Source organism: Hyperoodon ampullatus, assembly GCF_949752795.1.
Source record: "Hyperoodon ampullatus genome assembly, chromosome: 19".
Lineage (NCBI taxonomy): Eukaryota > Metazoa > Chordata > Mammalia > Artiodactyla > Ziphiidae > Hyperoodon > Hyperoodon ampullatus.
The window spans coordinates 39,805,627-39,821,524 of record NC_136932.1 but is presented as its reverse complement, the minus strand read 5'-3'; the positions used below and the strand labels follow the sequence as shown (position 1 = coordinate 39,821,524).

Sequence of the window (15,898 nt, the reverse complement as noted above, 5' to 3'; positions counted from 1 at the left end):
AGGCACTACAAAGTCTAGGATTTTGAGCTTGCTTTCATGTCCAGGATTAAACACCTGCTTCCGGCCTACCTGGCCAGGTGGGCCAGCCCTACCTAGGTCCTCAGTGTGCTAACTGAATTGGTGGATAATGGAATAGAGCCATCCAGACCAAGAGAATGGGTTCAGGCCTGCGGGCAAGGCAGAGGCCAGTTGAGTCATCCTCACATGTGGGTGGGGCTCCCCCTCTCGGAGTCACAACAGATGCCTATTGGGGCTGCCCTGTAGACGACAGGTTAGCCTCCCAGCACTCCCTTGCCCATGTATGGCAGAAAGGGACAATGCCCCAAAAGGATAAGAAGTTTACCTGTGTGAGAATGATCTCACCCTTAGTCCACAAAAACAATTTTATTAACCCAATAAATGAAAACCCCATCCCTTTGTACCCCCAACCCCTTCAAGAGGATAGAGTTGGGTAAGGGAGAAACCTGGGGTGGAAACGACTCCTATTCCTCGTCTCCTATTCCTCAATGTAGAAGACCGTAGCGAGGAAGAGGAGCTGTGCAAATAGGTCATCAGAGGTGGAGGGGAGAGGGGAAGGGGACTACTAGACCAGGATGGCAGCTGCGGAGGTAGAGGGTGAGGGATCTGTGGAAGACCCAGGAAGGACGAGGGGAGCCGGGGCTAGAGAGCCGAAGGAGGTGGGAGGGGTGGGGGTGGAGCCCAGAAGTGGGGTACGTTCGGAAGCAGGGTGGTCCCTCGGCTCCCCTTCCTCGTCACCCTCTTGCCCCTGGGTTTCTTCCTCCTGCTCCTCATCCCCAGGACCCCGATGAACAGGCTGCTTGCAGATGGGGCAGGTCTTCCGGGTCTGAGTGAGCCAGGGGTCCACACAGCGGATGTGATAAGCTGCCAAGAGGAATGAGGTGAAGCGTGTGGTGCCTGCTGGGGGCAGGGGGGCACGGGCACAGGAAGTGAGGGCCTCACCGTGAGCGCAGGGGAGCACCCTCAGCTTGTCCCCATCCTCATATTCATCCAGACAGATGGCACACACATCATACTGATCTCCTGGTGAAAGAAGAAAGGAGTTCTTCTACTGAGCCATCCTGGACCAGGGCCCACAAGAACTCACTCTGGGAGGCCTGTGGCGGAGCTAAGCCCTGCAAAAGTTATTTTCTCTGGTTCTACAGAGCCAGTGGAAGAGCTGAGACTGGAGCAGGGTAGAACATGAGGAATCCTGGGTTAGAACAACTAAAGAGAAACAGGTAAGAAGGGAAGTGGTTTTTTTGGGGGGAGGTGTGAGGCTGGAGAGAGAGAGGGTGGGAGGAGCAGAAACGGGGCAGGGCTTCTGCCATAGCCTTATATGGGCACTGGAGGCTCCAGTGCCTAAGACCCAGCCCCTCCTTACCTGTGTCTGCCTTCTCTGGAGGAATCTTCCCCACGCCTTCCATTTTTCTGCTTTCTCCACCTTCTCTCTTATGAGCAAGGTCCTCCATCCCCGCCCCCCAACTATTACAGTTAATCATTTTTGCTTTCCGTTTCCTGCTCTAATCCTGTATGTATGCATAAAAAGAGGAGCAAAGGTGGCATCTCAAGCTGACACCTCCCTGCCATCTCTGCCTCTTTTCTCCTGGGCTCCAACTCCTTCAGAACCAGGGAAATAGTGGGAAAGGCCTTCTCTCCTCCACCCTCCTCACCCTTCTGATAATCATGTGTAGGAATCTGTTTCAGTTGCTCTTTGGTCAGTCGATTCCTCTGGAGCCGTTTCCTGTGCTGGATACAACGAACTATCTGGTGAAAGGGGGAGTGGATGGATCAGTCTTAGAGAACAAATCTGGACAATCCCGTACAAACCAGCCCTATCTTGCAACCCCAGAGCCAGTGTGGCTTTAAAGGCCTCAGCTCTTCCCATCTTGGTCCCTGAGCTACTCACCATCACTGCTCCCATGGCCAAAACCAGCAGTCCCACAATCCCTGTGAAAGGGATGAGGTAATAGCCCAAGGGGAAGCTATTGTCTGGGACCAGAAGCACCCGAGCCCTGGGAAAAGGAAGACGAATATCAGAGGGGCAGGAAAGGCAAAGGGACAAAGAAAGAGGGACAAAGTAACTGGCTCTGGACAGGGCCCACAGGGGGGGAAGGGGATGGGAAGAAAGTACCAAGAGGCAGAGCATGACGGGCCTGAGGCTGAATGGCTGGGGCATGGGCTTGGACTCCAGGTTGGCATGGAAGTGCGGAGGGAAGAGTGGGAAGGAGGGACACGTCCTACCCCTTCTCGTAGACAAAGAGGGCACGCAGGTACTCGGAGCTTCTCTCCCCAATAAACACAGACGGGATCCAGATCTGCTGCTGGATTTCCTCTGCAGGGATTAGGGCATTACACTGGGGACCCAACCTTCCATACGAATCCTTGGTAACCCTGGCATTTGGCTTTCTTGCCCCATTCTACCTAAAGGACCGATTTCTTTTCCCTAAGGCTTCAGCCCTCCCGCCATCTCTCAGTCTAAGCTCTACTGAAAACCCAGCTGTCCAGATCCTCCAACCTTACCACTATTCCACACCATATTCAGAAGTTCATTGGAATTCACATTGTGTACCACAGCTGCACCATACCCAGCCTTCTGAGCATTTAGGACCTAGGGAGACAAGGCAGATAAGGAGCCATCATGGGCCTTGCCACCTTTCATTCCTGGTGCCTTTTTTACCCTCAGCCTCCCAGCTCCCACTCCACATTCAGCAACCTTGAGGTCAAAGTTGCAGTCGAATCTTCGAAGCAGTGCAATAAAGACTGACCCGTTGACCGGGGCTGGGGGTGGTGGGGCAATGGGGCTGCAGGCATTGTCTGGGTGAGCCTCCACAAGGAAGCCCTGAAGAAGAGAAGCAAACAACAGCTGGATTTCATCTCCCTAGGTGCTGCTCCCCACAGGTCCCACCAAGCACAATGGCCCCCACAGGTCAGTGGGGTCTGAGCCCACTGGGGTCTGAGCTCATTCCTGGGGTCTGAGCATCCCACCAAAGTCAGACATCTACCTCTTCTCTTAGCCTCCTGAAGATGCAATCACATCAAACAACATCCCTTTACCAGACCCTCCATCATCCCTCTCCCTTTCCCAGATGAGCTGATATATACTCCACACTCCTAGCTAATTATTGTGCCTTCCAGTTTCCCACTGATTGTAATCCAATTCTCCATTCATCCATGTCACTTTCTCAAGTTGTTTCACATTCCCTGCTCTAATACATAGTCCTAGGGAACATATTCCCCTGTTTTAAAAAAACACAAGACCAAACCCAAATGGAGTTATTTGTGACCCCCATGTCACCAAACTCAATACTTAATTATAATTTTAGCCTCCCCCAGGAATGGAATCTTAAACCACTCTATCTGGAATTACTTGGTCAGCACTAGTGAGGTAATCTGCCTGGTAGACCCCTGCAGTCCCCTAAAGAAAGGAAATCTTTGCCACTAGCAAAAACAATCAAATCTTTGCTAGTATAACTTCCTTGCCCCACCCCCTTCTGCCTATAAGTCTTTCATTTTGTATGGTTCTTCAGAGATCCTTTCTATCTGCTAGGTGGAATGCTGTCTGATTCATGAGTCATTAAATAAAAGCCAGTAAGAGCTTTAAAATTTACTCAGTTGAATTTTTTTAACACCTCCCTTTAATTTTCCAATTACCCATTTCACAAACAACTATACTGATATCTATGGCCCAACTGAGTTCTTGCTATGTGGCAGTCTTTGTGAAAAACTACAAAATTGCTTATCTAATTCTCACAATAATACATGTGATAATTTCTATTATTATCCCATTTTACAGTAAAACAAACTAAGGTTGAGAGATAATTTGTCCAAGGTCATAAAACCAGTAACTGGCTCTAGAGACCCTATTGATATGCACCACTCGTCCTGCCTTTTATCTTAGTCCACTTTCAGTCTCCCTTCTAAGGCTCAGAGTTCTAAGAGGAGACTTTGTATTCTCCCTCCAGATTCTGGATTCCACCACACTAGATGTGTTCTTGCACTTAGTTCCTAACTTGACTCTTCCTACCTCCGGCTTCCCCCAAGAAAGGCTCCTCAACCCCTACCCAGCAGAGAGAATTCAGGGAAACAGGAAAGAGGGAAGAAAATCACCTGAAGTCCCTCCTGGCTCAAGGCAGCCCCAAAGAGAGCTGGGAGGTCTGCAAAGTCCATGCTGGCATTGTGGTCCGAGATCTGCGGACAAAAAGAGTCCATGTTTGCCCTTCAGCCTGCAAGCTCTCCCTTCAGCGCCCTTCCCCTAACGTCCCCTCAGACTCACCGCTCGAATGAGCCCCCGGGTGGGGGCCGCTCCCCACAGCACAGTGGCCACAACCACAGGAAGCGGGAAGGCCGCAGGGTGCATGGCAGCGGGAGGGGAGAGGCGGAGGAGGCCGCGTCCCGATAACAGGAGCAGAAACGGAGTTCTGCGCCCTCTCTTGCCCTCCTTCAGGATCCCAGGGGTCCAACCACCCCCAGGTCCCACTTCCCAGCTACATGGGGGCGCGGGGAAGGACCCCCGACTCGGGGAGTGAGACAGCCAACCCGTTTAATGGAGCTGGGAGGGAGACACCAAAAATACCCCTTTCTGGTACAGGAATAATACGGGGAAAGGGATCGGAGGCAAGCACAGGTGACAGAAAAACTTCTGGAAGGGTGGGGGAGCTCAAGGAGGTGGGACTTCCGGCCAGGTGGGCCGTCTTTCCATCCCCTGGAAGAGGATTTCCGGCAAAGAAAGTCGGGCCGCTTCCAGCAATGGACGCTCAAGACGAAGGACTTCCGGTCCTAAAAGGCCGATTAAAAGAAGGGTTAGAGGTGGAGGGAGTGCCTGTGGAGATGAAAGGAGCACCGAGGCCCCAGAAGACGACTCAGTCGCTTCTCCGCTAGTACCCTGGATCCCTCAGCTGCCCGGTTTACAAACCTCTTCTCCTCCCTCTGGCCGCCGCCGCCGCCGTACCTTCAAGTCTCGCGAGAGTCCTCACCACACTCCCTCCCACCTGCTGACAGCTTCCTGTATCTATCGCGAGAGACCGCCTATCTCTGGCCAGTCTAACTCACTCGATCTCGCGAGATCTTCAAATACCCTCCTCTCTATTTTCCCGCGACTCCAATTCGATAAAAATTGCGCCTATGCTGCACCCCATCCCCTCACCCATTCTTGAAGCTCCTCCTTCAGCTCCGCCTTACTCCCGGACGCCTTTGCGCTCGCGCCTGCGCCTGCGCCAACTTCCAGCTGGCGCTGGACCTGAGCGCCAGGGCGTGCGCGCGCGCCCTCTCCTCTGTTGCGCGCGCGGTGTCACCTTGGGCGCGAGCGGGGCCGCGCGCGCACGGGTCCGGGAGCTGAGGGCCATTGAGTGGCGATGGCGGCGACGGCGAGTCCCGGGGCTAGTGGGGTGAACGGGAAGCCCCGTACCTCCCCTAAGTCCGTCAAGTTCCTGTTTGGGGGCCTGGCCGGGTAAGCTCAGGCCCCAGGGATGGGACAGGAGGATTCAGGGACGGGTGCCAGGAACCGGGCCCTGTTCTTTGGGTGTGTTGCAGTGAACCGAGGTGACACGGGGTCATTGCTGTCCCCATCGTATTACGAGGTCCTTGATAGGCTGCTAGGATCTTTTCACCCATCGCAGGGCCCCTTCTGGGCTGCATACACGGCCCCCACCGGGCCACCAGAGTTTCCCAGCCCATTGCTTGGCTCTGCGGGGCTGTTTGAGGTTTCAGGTCATTGCATGGCTCCTGCTGGACTACGTGGAGTCCCAGGTCATGAATGCCCACCTCTCCTCCTTGGGTCGGACTGCATGCAATCTCTGGGTCACTGCTTGACACCCTGGGAGCTGCATGGAACACTTTCATTGCATGGCCTCTACTGGACCGCTGGACTTTTCAGACCCATTGCTCTTGGTACACGCAGAGACTCTTGTACACATGCCCAGCAGCCTCCTGAACATGTAGTCAATCGCATGGCAGGCCCTGCCCTTTGTGATCTCTTGTTGCTGGGCTCCAGGGGGCTTTCGTAGATCTGGGACACCTAGCTCTTGACTCCACCCCTGTCTTCCCCCAGGATGGGAGCTACAGTTTTTGTGCAGCCCCTGGACCTGGTGAAGAACCGGATGCAGCTGAGTGGGGAAGGAGCCAAGACACGAGAGTACAAAACCAGCTTCCATGCCCTCACCAGCATTCTGAGGGCAGAAGGGCTGAGGGGCATTTACACCGGGTACTGGGGCCAAAGGATGGGGGTAGGGTGTGGGTTGACAGCTCTAGACTTCGGCTTGATGCACTGACTCCTTCACTTCCCAGGCTGTCAGCTGGCCTGCTGCGCCAGGCCACCTATACCACTACTCGCCTTGGTATCTATACCGTGCTATTTGAGCGCCTGACTGGGGCTGATGGTACACCCCCTGGCTTTCTGCTGAAGGCCCTGATTGGCATGACTGCAGGTGCAACTGGTGCCTTTGTGGGAACACCAGCTGAGGTGGCTCTTATCCGCATGACAGCTGATGGCCGGTGAGTTCCAGGTCTGAGCCTGCCCCAGCCCCATTCCCTGGAATCTAGAATGAAAGAACTGATTTCTTATTCTAGATTTAGAGCACAGCATTCACCTGTTCACAGCATTCTGGCCCCCCTTTCTTTGCTCCTGTGGGGGCAGGGTGGTCTATCCCAAACTTGGCCTCTCCCTACCTTCCCACCAGGCTTCCAGCTGACCAGCGCCGTGGCTACAAAAACGTGTTTAATGCCCTGATTCGAATTACCCGGGAAGAGGGCGTTCCTACACTATGGAGGGTGAGTGAAGGGGCTGGAGACTGGGGATGTGGGGTCAGGTCTTGGGCATTTCTGACTTCTCCATCCCCCCCACCCCAGGGCTGCATCCCTACCATGGCTCGGGCCGTCGTCGTCAATGCCGCCCAGCTCGCCTCCTACTCCCAGTCCAAGCAGTTTTTACTGGACTCAGGTGAGACCCAGAGCTGGGCCCTCAGCTCCCAGCCTAGCCTGGGCCAGCTCTGAGCTGACTGCCACCCCTGCTCTGCCTCCTCCAGGCTACTTCTCTGACAACATCCTGTGCCACTTCTGTGCCAGCATGATCAGCGGCCTGGTCACCACTGCTGCCTCTATGCCTGTGGACATTGCCAAGACCCGGTGAGTATGCAGACCTGGGCCTGGAGAAGGACGGGAGAGCCCTCTTTATGTCTCTCATGCTCCTGCCTCCTCTCCTTCAGGATCCAGAACATGCGAATGATTGACGGGAAGCCAGAATACAAGAACGGGCTGGTGAGGAAGCAGGGCTAGGGTCTTGGGCTGCCGGATTGGATGTCCTGGGAGTGGGGGTGGGGGATAGCTGGGTAAGAGGAAGAGGGTCCCAGAGGCCAGGTCCCAGCCTCAGTGCCGTGCCTGCCTGGCTGTCTAGGATGTGCTGGTGAAGGTCGTCCGCTACGAGGGCTTCTTCAGTCTGTGGAAGGGCTTTACACCATACTATGCCCGCCTGGGTCCCCACACTGTCCTCACTTTCATCTTCTTGGAGCAGATGAACAAGGCCTACAAGCGTCTCTTCCTCAGTGGCTGAGGCGATTGAGGGGCCTGGAGCCGCTGTGCCGGGGCTCCCACTCGCCCGCTGCTCCTACAGTCAGTGTGCCCCCCAGGGGACCTAGACTCTGCTGCCCTGGGCCCCTCTATTTATTTTCCCTCCACAGTATGGTTCCCTCCTCTGTGATAAAGGACTTTTGGTCTGTCCTGCCCCTGCTCCAGCTTGCCCTCCTTGTCCTAATCATCATGATCTCTCTGTCCCTGCCTGTGCCCTGCACGGAGGTGCGAAGCTCCCTGCAGATTTCTGGCCTCCTCTTGGGTATTAGTTTCAGGGCACATAGTACAGCAGAAGGTCCCCCTTCTCAGTGGGGAAATCAAGGCAGAGCTGAGGGGACAGGAGAGAGCCGAAGCTGTCAAGATGATCAAAGGACTGCAGTGGGAGGACATGGCCCTTCCTTCCTCCACCTCACTGAGGACGTAATCAATAAATTGGATTGATGACACCACCCCCAAATCTGGAGAGCTGTGGGCGCAGGAGGGGGAGGAGACTGGACAAAGAAGCGGATGCCCCTGGAGAACAGGAACTGGAGTTTTTAAGAAAAATTATTAAAGAAAAAGTTCCCGCTGTTTTTATGCAAATGTTATGTAAATCAGTCATGTTGCAGCAGCTGAAGGGTGAGAAAAACCCAAACTCCAGGCCCTGTGTGTTGCTTCCCAGCCCCTCGCTCAAGAATGCAACAGACGCCCAGGTCATCTCATGTAATCCCCAGGAAAAACCTCTGGGGTCTGGTGACTGTCTCTGCGGCCTGAAGAGGGAGGGAATAGAGTCTGAGAGGGGAAGGCTGACCTGTCAGGGGCAGAGTGGGCACGGAGCCGGGCCCCCAGAGCCTGGAGGCTTGATGTGGGCTGTAAGCTGGGGAGAGTGACTGCCTTCTCCATTTCTTTAGGAGATGTGTGACTCCCAGGCCCTGCCCTCAAGGAGCTTAGGAACCTCTTGGGGCATAAAAGGGCATAGGAAGGTCAATGGGAAGGAGGGCTGGGCAGCACGAGGCCCCAAGGCTTCTCCCGAGCCAGGCCAGGGGACAGGTAGGCCAGGGGACAGGCAGACGGCAGGTGGGAACTGTCGCCTTGGCAGAACCTCGTCAGTAGAAGAAGTTGAGCTCAGCAGCCTGGCGGTGCAGCCGGGCCTTCCCACCTCTGCCTCTTTTCTTACCCTCTCCGTGCACATGCTGGCCTGGGCCACAGGGCCCGCTTTGAGCCACCTGAAGCCTGGACCTTGTCCTTAAGGAGTGCCAAGTCCAGAGGGGAGGATGACACAGGGAAACTGGGAGTCAGCAACAGACCGCTGCAGGGTGATGTGGGGCACCCGGGCCAGCCTGGACGAGGGGAGACGGTGCACAGTACCCGACTGGCCAGGGAAGTGGGGCGGGGCAGCACTACTGGCCCACTGAGAGCAAAGGCTTAGAGGAGAAACGCGGGGGAGCAGGTGATCTCTGCAAAGTTTGTAATAGCTGGAGCACAGGCTGTGAAGTGTCTGCTGTGGGAGGGGAAGCTACACTGTTAGATGGGTTGGTGCACGGAAGTCCTCGATCGCCAAGCTCGGGAGTTGTCCTCTATATCAGGAAGAGTTCAGAGCAGGAGAAAGATGCGGTCAGGGTTTCAGATTAGGAGGATTCTTCCTGCACCATCTGGAGGAAGGGGTCTCCGTGGAGCCAGAAAGGCTCAGCCCTCACTCCCATTCTCTGGGCCCTAAATGTTGGCTTGGGCTGGAGGCAGGAGAGAAAGCCCTACCCAAGGTGGTCAGGTGAATGGCAGAATCCATGGCACCAGGGGAGAGAACTGGGCTCCATCTGCCTACCTGCAGGCTTGACAGCAGGAAACCGAGAGTAGTTCAGTAAAACCCACCAAGATGGCACTCACTGCCAGGCCCTCCCCTCCCCTGTCCTGCTGCCCTGGGCAAAGCAGGAGAGCTGTGTTTCTGAGGCCACAGGTGCCGGGAGGCACCCACCCGTCCTCCTAGTACTGCAGGTGGCAGGCAGATAGCCTCAGTAGTACCACTGAGCTCCCAGGAAACTTCTGGATCTTGAGCTGGAACTTGCTTGTGGTTGGCCTGGTGGGTGGTTACCCTTGGAGGAGGGAAAAGGCAGCCCAGGCAGGGGAAGTGCAGGCCAAGACTAGAGCTTTTGGGGGTGAGCAGTGCAACTAGGGTGGGGCACCTGGGGCCTTGGGAATGCTGGTGATGGTGCCCTAGCCTCGTTTCCCTCTTCAAAAGAACGAACATTCTATTTTAAAATTATTTTTATGATACAAATAATATATGATGGTGGAAAACCAGAAAATGCTAAGCAGAGGAATAGAAAATAAAACCACCCGTATTTATACCATCCAGAGACAATCAGGGCTCATATCTTGACATCTCTTCCCAAGTTTCCTTCAATACATGGATACATGTGGGAACCGTGCTATATTCTGTTTGTTGTTTGCTTTTTCCTAAAACTTCCCCAAAGTGATGGTAACAACCTAGTGGTCTGGGAACCCCGCCGTCCATGCAGCATCAGGAGCTCTCTTTGTTCTGTGACCCACCCAACTTCTCCATCTCACTACCTCTCCAGATATGCTGGGTCTGGGATTGTGTGCCCGGGGTGTGCAGAGGAGGCTCCTGACAAAGAAGCAGTAACGAAGCCCTCCCCCGACCCTGTACTCTGTACCCACCCGCCCCCAGCTAGATCCCAATAGGAAAGCCCATCAGAGTCTCTCTCGAGGTCCCCAAACCACCCCCCCTCAGAGGCTGTGGCCGGAGTACCTAACAGCCACTGTCCCCAGCAGGTCCTGACCACGACCCACGCTCAGGGCTGAGGGCCGCCGTCCTGCCAGCAGGGGCCCCACACGGCCGTTAGGCCGCACCCACAGGAAGAGGCTAGAGCGGAAAGTGGGGAGCGAGCCTTGGAGGAAAAGCAGCCAGGCCCGGGCCACTGTCACTTGCCTTCCCCTCTGCAGCTCTAGATGTGAGGTGTGCGTGACTGTGGCCAGGGCCTGTGGTTTCACGTGCTGGACCCAGAACAGCAGCAGGATGAGGACCACAGAGGCAAACAGGAGCCAGAGGAGACCCAAGATATAGAAGCCCAGGAAGAGGCAGCAAAAGTCAGAGTTGAGAAAAGGGTCGTTTCTGGAACTCTCCGCATTCCACTGAGCCACCCCCTGGGCCTTCAGGAGGTTACCAAATTCAGAGATGGTGGCTGTGGCGGATTCTAAGATAGTGGGAAGTGAAGTGGGTTTTGTGGAGGTTAAGGATATGGTGGGTTCTGAGGTCTCGCTTGTGGGCTCTGGGGTGCTCGGGCTTGTGGGCTCTGGGGTGCTCGGGCTTGTGGGCTCTGGGGTGCTGGGGGCTGTGGGCTCTGGGGTGCTGGGGGCTGTGGGCTCTGGGGTGCTCGGGGCTGTGGGCTCTGGGGTGCTCGGGCTTGTGGGTTCTGGGGTGCTCGGGGCTGTGGGATCTGGGGTGCTCGGGCTTGTGGGCTCTGGGGTGCTCGGGGCTGTGGGCTCTGGGGTGCTCGGGCTTGTGGGCTCTGGGGTGCTCGGGCTTGTGGGCTCTGGGGTGCTCGGGCTTGTGGGCTCTGGGGTGGGTTTTAGAGTTTTGGAGAATGTGATGGGTCCTGTAGAAATTCGGAACGTGGTCTGTTCCTTAGTTGGAGGCAAGGAGGACACTTGGGGGCCTAGCGGAGCAGGTGGCACTGAGTAAAGCAGGCCCCAGTGGGTGGTGTGGGCACTGGTGTGGGTAGAGGAGCTGCCCGCAGCCCTTGTGGTAGGCACCTTGTCATCCTCTTCGTAGACATCGTAGTCTATGCTGTCCCTGTCGCCAGGGGTGTGGCAGCCCTCTCCTGAGTAGGTGTAGACAAACGTGTTGGGCAAATTGACACACCCCACGCTCGTCACGTTGGGGGTCATGGCCTTGGCGTCCACACCCTCCTTCCATATGTACACATTGTTGGCATTGTCCTGCAGCCAGTGGCTGAAATAGAGGATCCCACAGTCACAGAACCAGGTGTTGTCGTGGAAAAAAGCAAAAGGCAGGAGGAGGTCCCCAAAGAAGCCCTTTGGTATCGTGCGCAGCAAGTTCCGCTGGAGGTAGAGGGTGTCAAGTTCTTCCAACCCATCCAGGAACCCAGGGGGCAGCTCACTCAACCCGTTTTCAGCCAGGTTGAGCTTCTTCAGCTTGGGTGTGGGCTGCAGGAGTCCAGGGGGCAGAGTCTTCAGCTCGTTGCCACGCAAGTAGAGCTCATGGAGGTGGCTCAGGCCATTCAGGGCATCAGGAGACAATGAGGCCAGCTCGTTGAAGGAGACATCCAGGGTATAGAGTGCTGGCAGCGCCCGTCCCAACAAGGGCAGGCTTCTCAGCGTATTGTGGGATATAATCAGGGTCTCCAGCCGGGGCAGCGTCGCGTCAGTCAGCAGGCTGGTCAGCTGGCTCTTCTCCAGGTGCAGCTGAGTGAGGTGAGTCAGATTCACCATGGACACCATGGAGAAGGTGCCCAGGGGGTTCCCACCCAGGCGGAGGATGTTGGTTTCTGCTTGCAGATCTGGAGGCGGTGCCTTCAGCCCCTTATTTTCACAGTTCATTTCCACCTCGCTGGCCACTTTGCTGATGCCACAGATGGGGTGGGAGTGTGAAGGGCTTGGCAGCAGGAGCAGCAAGAGGAAGAGAGGCATGGGGACCTGTGGGCAAGGGGGGGTTGAGTGGGCACCCCTCCGCCCCCCGGCAGTACTCCTCCAGGGTCCCTTCCAGAAACTCAGCTCCCACACCTCCCCCATCCACTCCCCTCTCCTCCCCTTGCCCCCCAAAGCCTAAACTGCAGCTCCAGGTCTTTGGCTGGTATCCATCCCTCAGGCCCCCTCCTCCCCCGGCCCCAGCTTACAGGCCAGCAGAAAGACCTCCGGAGCCACAGAGCTTCTTCCAGGGTGTGACTTGGTCCTTCTCTCTTCCAGCTCCAGGGAGGGCCTGGTCAGTGGCAGGAAGGGGGTGGAGATGGGGAGGAAATGCCAGCCTGATAGGGGCTCCTGGGACCCGGGGAACGGTCTCGCTCCCGGACACAGGCCTTTATCACCTCCTTCCACAGCTTTCCCCAAGCCCTCCTTTGGTCCTGCTTTTGCCTACTGTCCTTCTACACCAGGAGATTGGGAGTGGACTCCAACCACCACTCTCTTCCAGCTTTTAAAAAAACCTCTCCAGCTGCCCCTCTCATTTCCGCTTCACAGCTGCGTTCTTTTTTCTTCTTTTTTTTTTTTGTTTTGGCCATACCACACGGCATGCGGGATCTTCCCCGAACCCGTGCCCTCTGCATTGGGAGTGCAGTCTTAACCACTGGACCGCCAGGGAAGTCCCACAGCGGCATTCTTCAAACTGCCTAACTTTTACCCTCGCCTCCCTCTCCCTCCTCATCCCACTCTAGGCTGTTTCTCCCCCACCCCCAATCCACAGACTCAGTTCTTACCATGGTCACCATTGACCCCCAAGTCTCTCCATCCACTGGGCACTCCTCCACATGATCTTGTTTTCCGAAGCCTGAACACCTGTGGCCACTCCCACTTTGGGACTCATGACAGTAATTTTTCCTTTTTTAGATTTTTCTTTTTAAATTTATTTTTAAGCTTATTTTTTATTGAAGTATAATTGATTTACAATGTTGTGTTAATTTCTGCTGTTACAGCAAAGTGACTCAGTTATACACATATACACATTCTTTTTCATATTCTTTTCCATTATGGTTTATCCCAGGGTGTTGAATACAGTTCCTTGTACTACACAGTAGGACCCTGTTGTTTATCTGAGAGTAATTTTTTCTTGGTTTTCGTCTTGCCTCTCTGGCTGACCCTTCTCAGTGTCCTTTGTGGATTCTTCTTCCCCTGCCCTTCATGAAAAATTAATAAGTTAAAATTATTCGGTCTTTGGCCCTCCTCTTCTCTTATGCTACACAAACACCTGAGAGTCTCCTCATCCATTCCCTTGCCTTCGACCACCACCTGTCCCCCAGTGACTCTCAAATCTTTGTCTCTAGCCCAGACCCCTCTCCTGAGACCTGAACACATATGTCCCACTGCCTTTTGGATTTCTTGGCTCTCCCAAAGGCCCTGAAGCAATATGTTCAAAACTGAGCTCATCATGTGTCTCCAAACAGCTAATCCTCCTGCAGTTGTCCAACCTGGTGAGTGGTTCTGTCATCCACTCGTTTATCTAGCCTTTCAGCCAGTACAAACAAACTCCCTGATAGTCATCTTTAACTCCACCCCTCCATTCCCACATGCAACCTGCTACCAAGTCCAGCTGATTTTACCTCCTTTTTTTTTAAGAATTCTTTTTTTTAAATTAATTAATTAGTTTATTTATTTGGCTACGCCGGGTCTTAGTTGCAGCACACGGGATCTTCGTTGCCTCATGTGGGATCTTCACGGTGGCATGCGAGATCTAGTTCTGTCCAGGGATTGAACCCAGGCCCCCTGCATTGGGAGCGTGGAGTCTTAACCACTGGACCACCAGGGAAGTCTCTGATTTTACCTCCTAATGCCCCTCAAACCCACCCCTTCCCATCCCCCCTGCCACCATTCCTTGTCCAGGGTGCCATGTTCTCTCCACTGCTTCACTGCAGCAGCCTTCCCGATACTCTCCCAACTTTCTAACTCCCCTCCTTCTCCCCACCCAAGTGGTCGTTCAGAAATGCAGATTTGCTCATATCCTTCCACTGCCTGAAAGTCACCAATGGCTCCTTGTAGCCCTCAGGAAGGAGTCTAACGTCCCTAACGTGGCCTACAGGGTCCTACGTGATCTGACCCTTGCTCACCTGTCCAGCCCCATCTCTTAACACTCCACCTTTCACTCTAGGTTATTCTCTTTCTTGTGCCTGGACCCTTCTTCTCACCCCTTATCCCCTTCTGCCTAACTCTTACTTATCTGGAAAGTTCCAGCCCAGAATTTCTTCCTCTGGAAAGCCTTTTAGGATTTCCCAAGACCAGGTTAGGTGCCTGTTTCAGAAAGTCAGCCATCATATCTGTTGGTCCATGGCCCCTTCCAATGATGAAAATGTCCTATCAACTGTCCCTAGAAGGGGCACCATGCAGCCGCATGAGCCTGCCCCTATCTGCTGACTGGTGACTGGACAAGGGGTGGACAATTGAGCCAGATGCAGTTAATCCATAGACTTGCCATTTATATAATTTGCCGGCTGCAAAAAGTACTTGAAAACATGGAGGAAGTGAGGCACTGAGCAGCAAGAAGTGAGGGGGAGAGCTGCGTAGACAGAAGCCCTGACCTGGAGTAAGGCCCCTAAGGCGGTTGGGTTTTTTGCCACTTTGGCACCAATTAGGATTTTTAGTTGTAAGTAACAGGAAATGTTCTGCCTAATTTAGGCTGAAAAGGAATTTATTAAAAATACATTCTGGACTTCCCTGGCAGGCCAGTGGTTAAGACTCCACGCTTCCACTGTGGGGGACAGTGGTCGGGGAACTAAGATCCTGCATGCCGCATGGTGCGGCCAAAATAAAAATAAAAATATGTTGGCTACTTCACAGACTTCTCAGTGAGGGCTACAGAACCAGGCGTGGGACTATGTAGCTAGGAGCAGTGCCCAGAACCAGGCTGCAGAACCAGTCTGGTGAGCAAATCTCTGCTCCTGCTGCAAGACCAGTTTGCTGAAACTTGCTCCACTGCAGCTGCTGAGCCAGGAACTCAGTGTTACCACAACCTCCCAGCTGCAGAGAGAGAATCCTGCATCATCCCTACCCCTTTGTGATACTCGCTCCTGATTCAGAGTCTGGGTGTGAGTCTGATTGGTCTTGTACCTGTGACCCAGCTGCAAGGGAGTCTGGGAAAGCAAGTATCTGGCATTTTCAGCTTCTGTAATAGGAAGCAGGTTCTGCTTCTCCAAAGATTTCTAAGTTGAAGGATTTTGCAGACATAGAGAAGAGATTCATATACTTTGGCACCTACTGAAATGGTCCTAATGTTTTATTTTCTTCACATGTCGACGTCCTGAATTCTTTCTAATTTTGCATCTTTGAATGTTTGGGATTAATCCTACTTGGCCATTATGAATTATTCTTTAAATATAATTATAGGTTGGTTTGCTCACATTTTATTTAGAACTTTTACATCGAAGTTAGAAGATAGGAGTGGCCCATAGATTTCTTTTGAGGGGACTTTGTCTTATTCTGTTCTTTTGTTTTGTTGTCAGAGTTATACTGGCCTTGTAAAATAAGTTGGAAATTATTAGAGCCTCTGGAAAAGTTAGAGATCATAGGGATTTTTCCATGCAGTTTTGGTGGAATTCACCTATGAAACCGTCTGGACCTGATGACATTTGGGGGAAAGCTCCTTGAATACCTTTCCAATTCCTACTCTAATTGTTTG

General features: G+C 53.9%; 3 protein-coding genes across 5 annotated transcripts in view; 1 reads left to right on the top strand and 2 right to left on the bottom strand.

The window, feature by feature from the left end:
* Window positions 1-369: 369 nt before the first annotated feature.
* On the bottom strand, window positions 370-4,949 carry RNF167 (ring finger protein 167). 2 transcript variants are annotated; one of them, XM_079725858.1, is made up of 10 exons: window positions 4,913-4,949; window positions 4,274-4,776; window positions 4,108-4,188; window positions 2,714-2,839; window positions 2,521-2,608; window positions 2,242-2,332; window positions 1,907-2,012; window positions 1,671-1,764; window positions 961-1,041; window positions 370-882 (listed from the first exon to the last, which is right to left on the bottom strand). In XM_079725858.1, exons 2-10 carry the CDS (start codon window positions 4,355-4,357, stop codon window positions 584-586), a joined length of 1,050 nt encoding a protein of 349 aa, XP_079581984.1. In that variant the 5' UTR covers window positions 4,358-4,776; window positions 4,913-4,949; the 3' UTR covers window positions 370-583. The 2 variants fall into 2 exon arrangements, with proteins under 2 accessions (XP_079581984.1, XP_079581983.1); XM_079725857.1 differs by lacking the exon at window positions 2,714-2,839.
* Window positions 4,950-5,351: 402 nt separating this feature from the next.
* Window positions 5,352-8,130, top strand: SLC25A11 (solute carrier family 25 member 11; the record flags this gene model as incomplete). Of its 2 annotated transcripts, none has more annotated exons than XM_079725765.1 (8): window positions 5,352-5,413; window positions 6,047-6,199; window positions 6,283-6,489; window positions 6,675-6,765; window positions 6,844-6,934; window positions 7,020-7,119; window positions 7,200-7,251; window positions 7,388-8,130. In XM_079725765.1, 8 exons carry the CDS (start codon window positions 5,352-5,354, stop codon window positions 7,541-7,543), a joined length of 912 nt encoding a protein of 303 aa, XP_079581891.1. In that variant the 3' UTR covers window positions 7,544-8,130. The 2 variants fall into 2 exon arrangements, with proteins under 2 accessions (XP_079581891.1, XP_079581890.1); XM_079725764.1 differs by having other exon boundaries at window positions 5,352-5,446.
* A 2,154-nt stretch (window positions 8,131-10,284) lies between these two features.
* GP1BA (glycoprotein Ib platelet subunit alpha) overlaps window positions 10,285-15,898 on the bottom strand; it is a gene marked incomplete at its 3' end in the record, with an annotated part of 31,687 nt that continues 26,073 nt past the window's right edge. The window contains exons 2-3 of the mRNA XM_079725662.1: window positions 12,414-12,496; window positions 10,285-12,213 (exon numbers count right to left, since the gene is read on the bottom strand). Coding sequence (XP_079581788.1) covers window positions 10,285-12,207 — 1,923 coding nt within the window. The 5' untranslated portion in view covers window positions 12,208-12,213; window positions 12,414-12,496. The remainder of the gene's footprint in view (window positions 12,214-12,413; window positions 12,497-15,898) is intronic.

Coding starts and splice junctions, on each gene's coding strand:
- RNF167 (XM_079725858.1), bottom strand. CDS start 4,357: ATGCACCCTGCGGCCTTCCCGCTTCCTGTGGTTGTGGCCACTGTGCTG. Junction 2,609..2,713: donor ACTGCAACTTTGACCTCAAG/GTTGCTGAATGT, acceptor TTGTCTCCCTAG/GTCCTAAATGCTCAGAAGGC. Junction 1,765..1,906: donor TGGCCATGGGAGCAGTGATG/GTGAGTAGCTCA, acceptor CCCTTTCACCAG/ATAGTTCGTTGTATCCAGCA.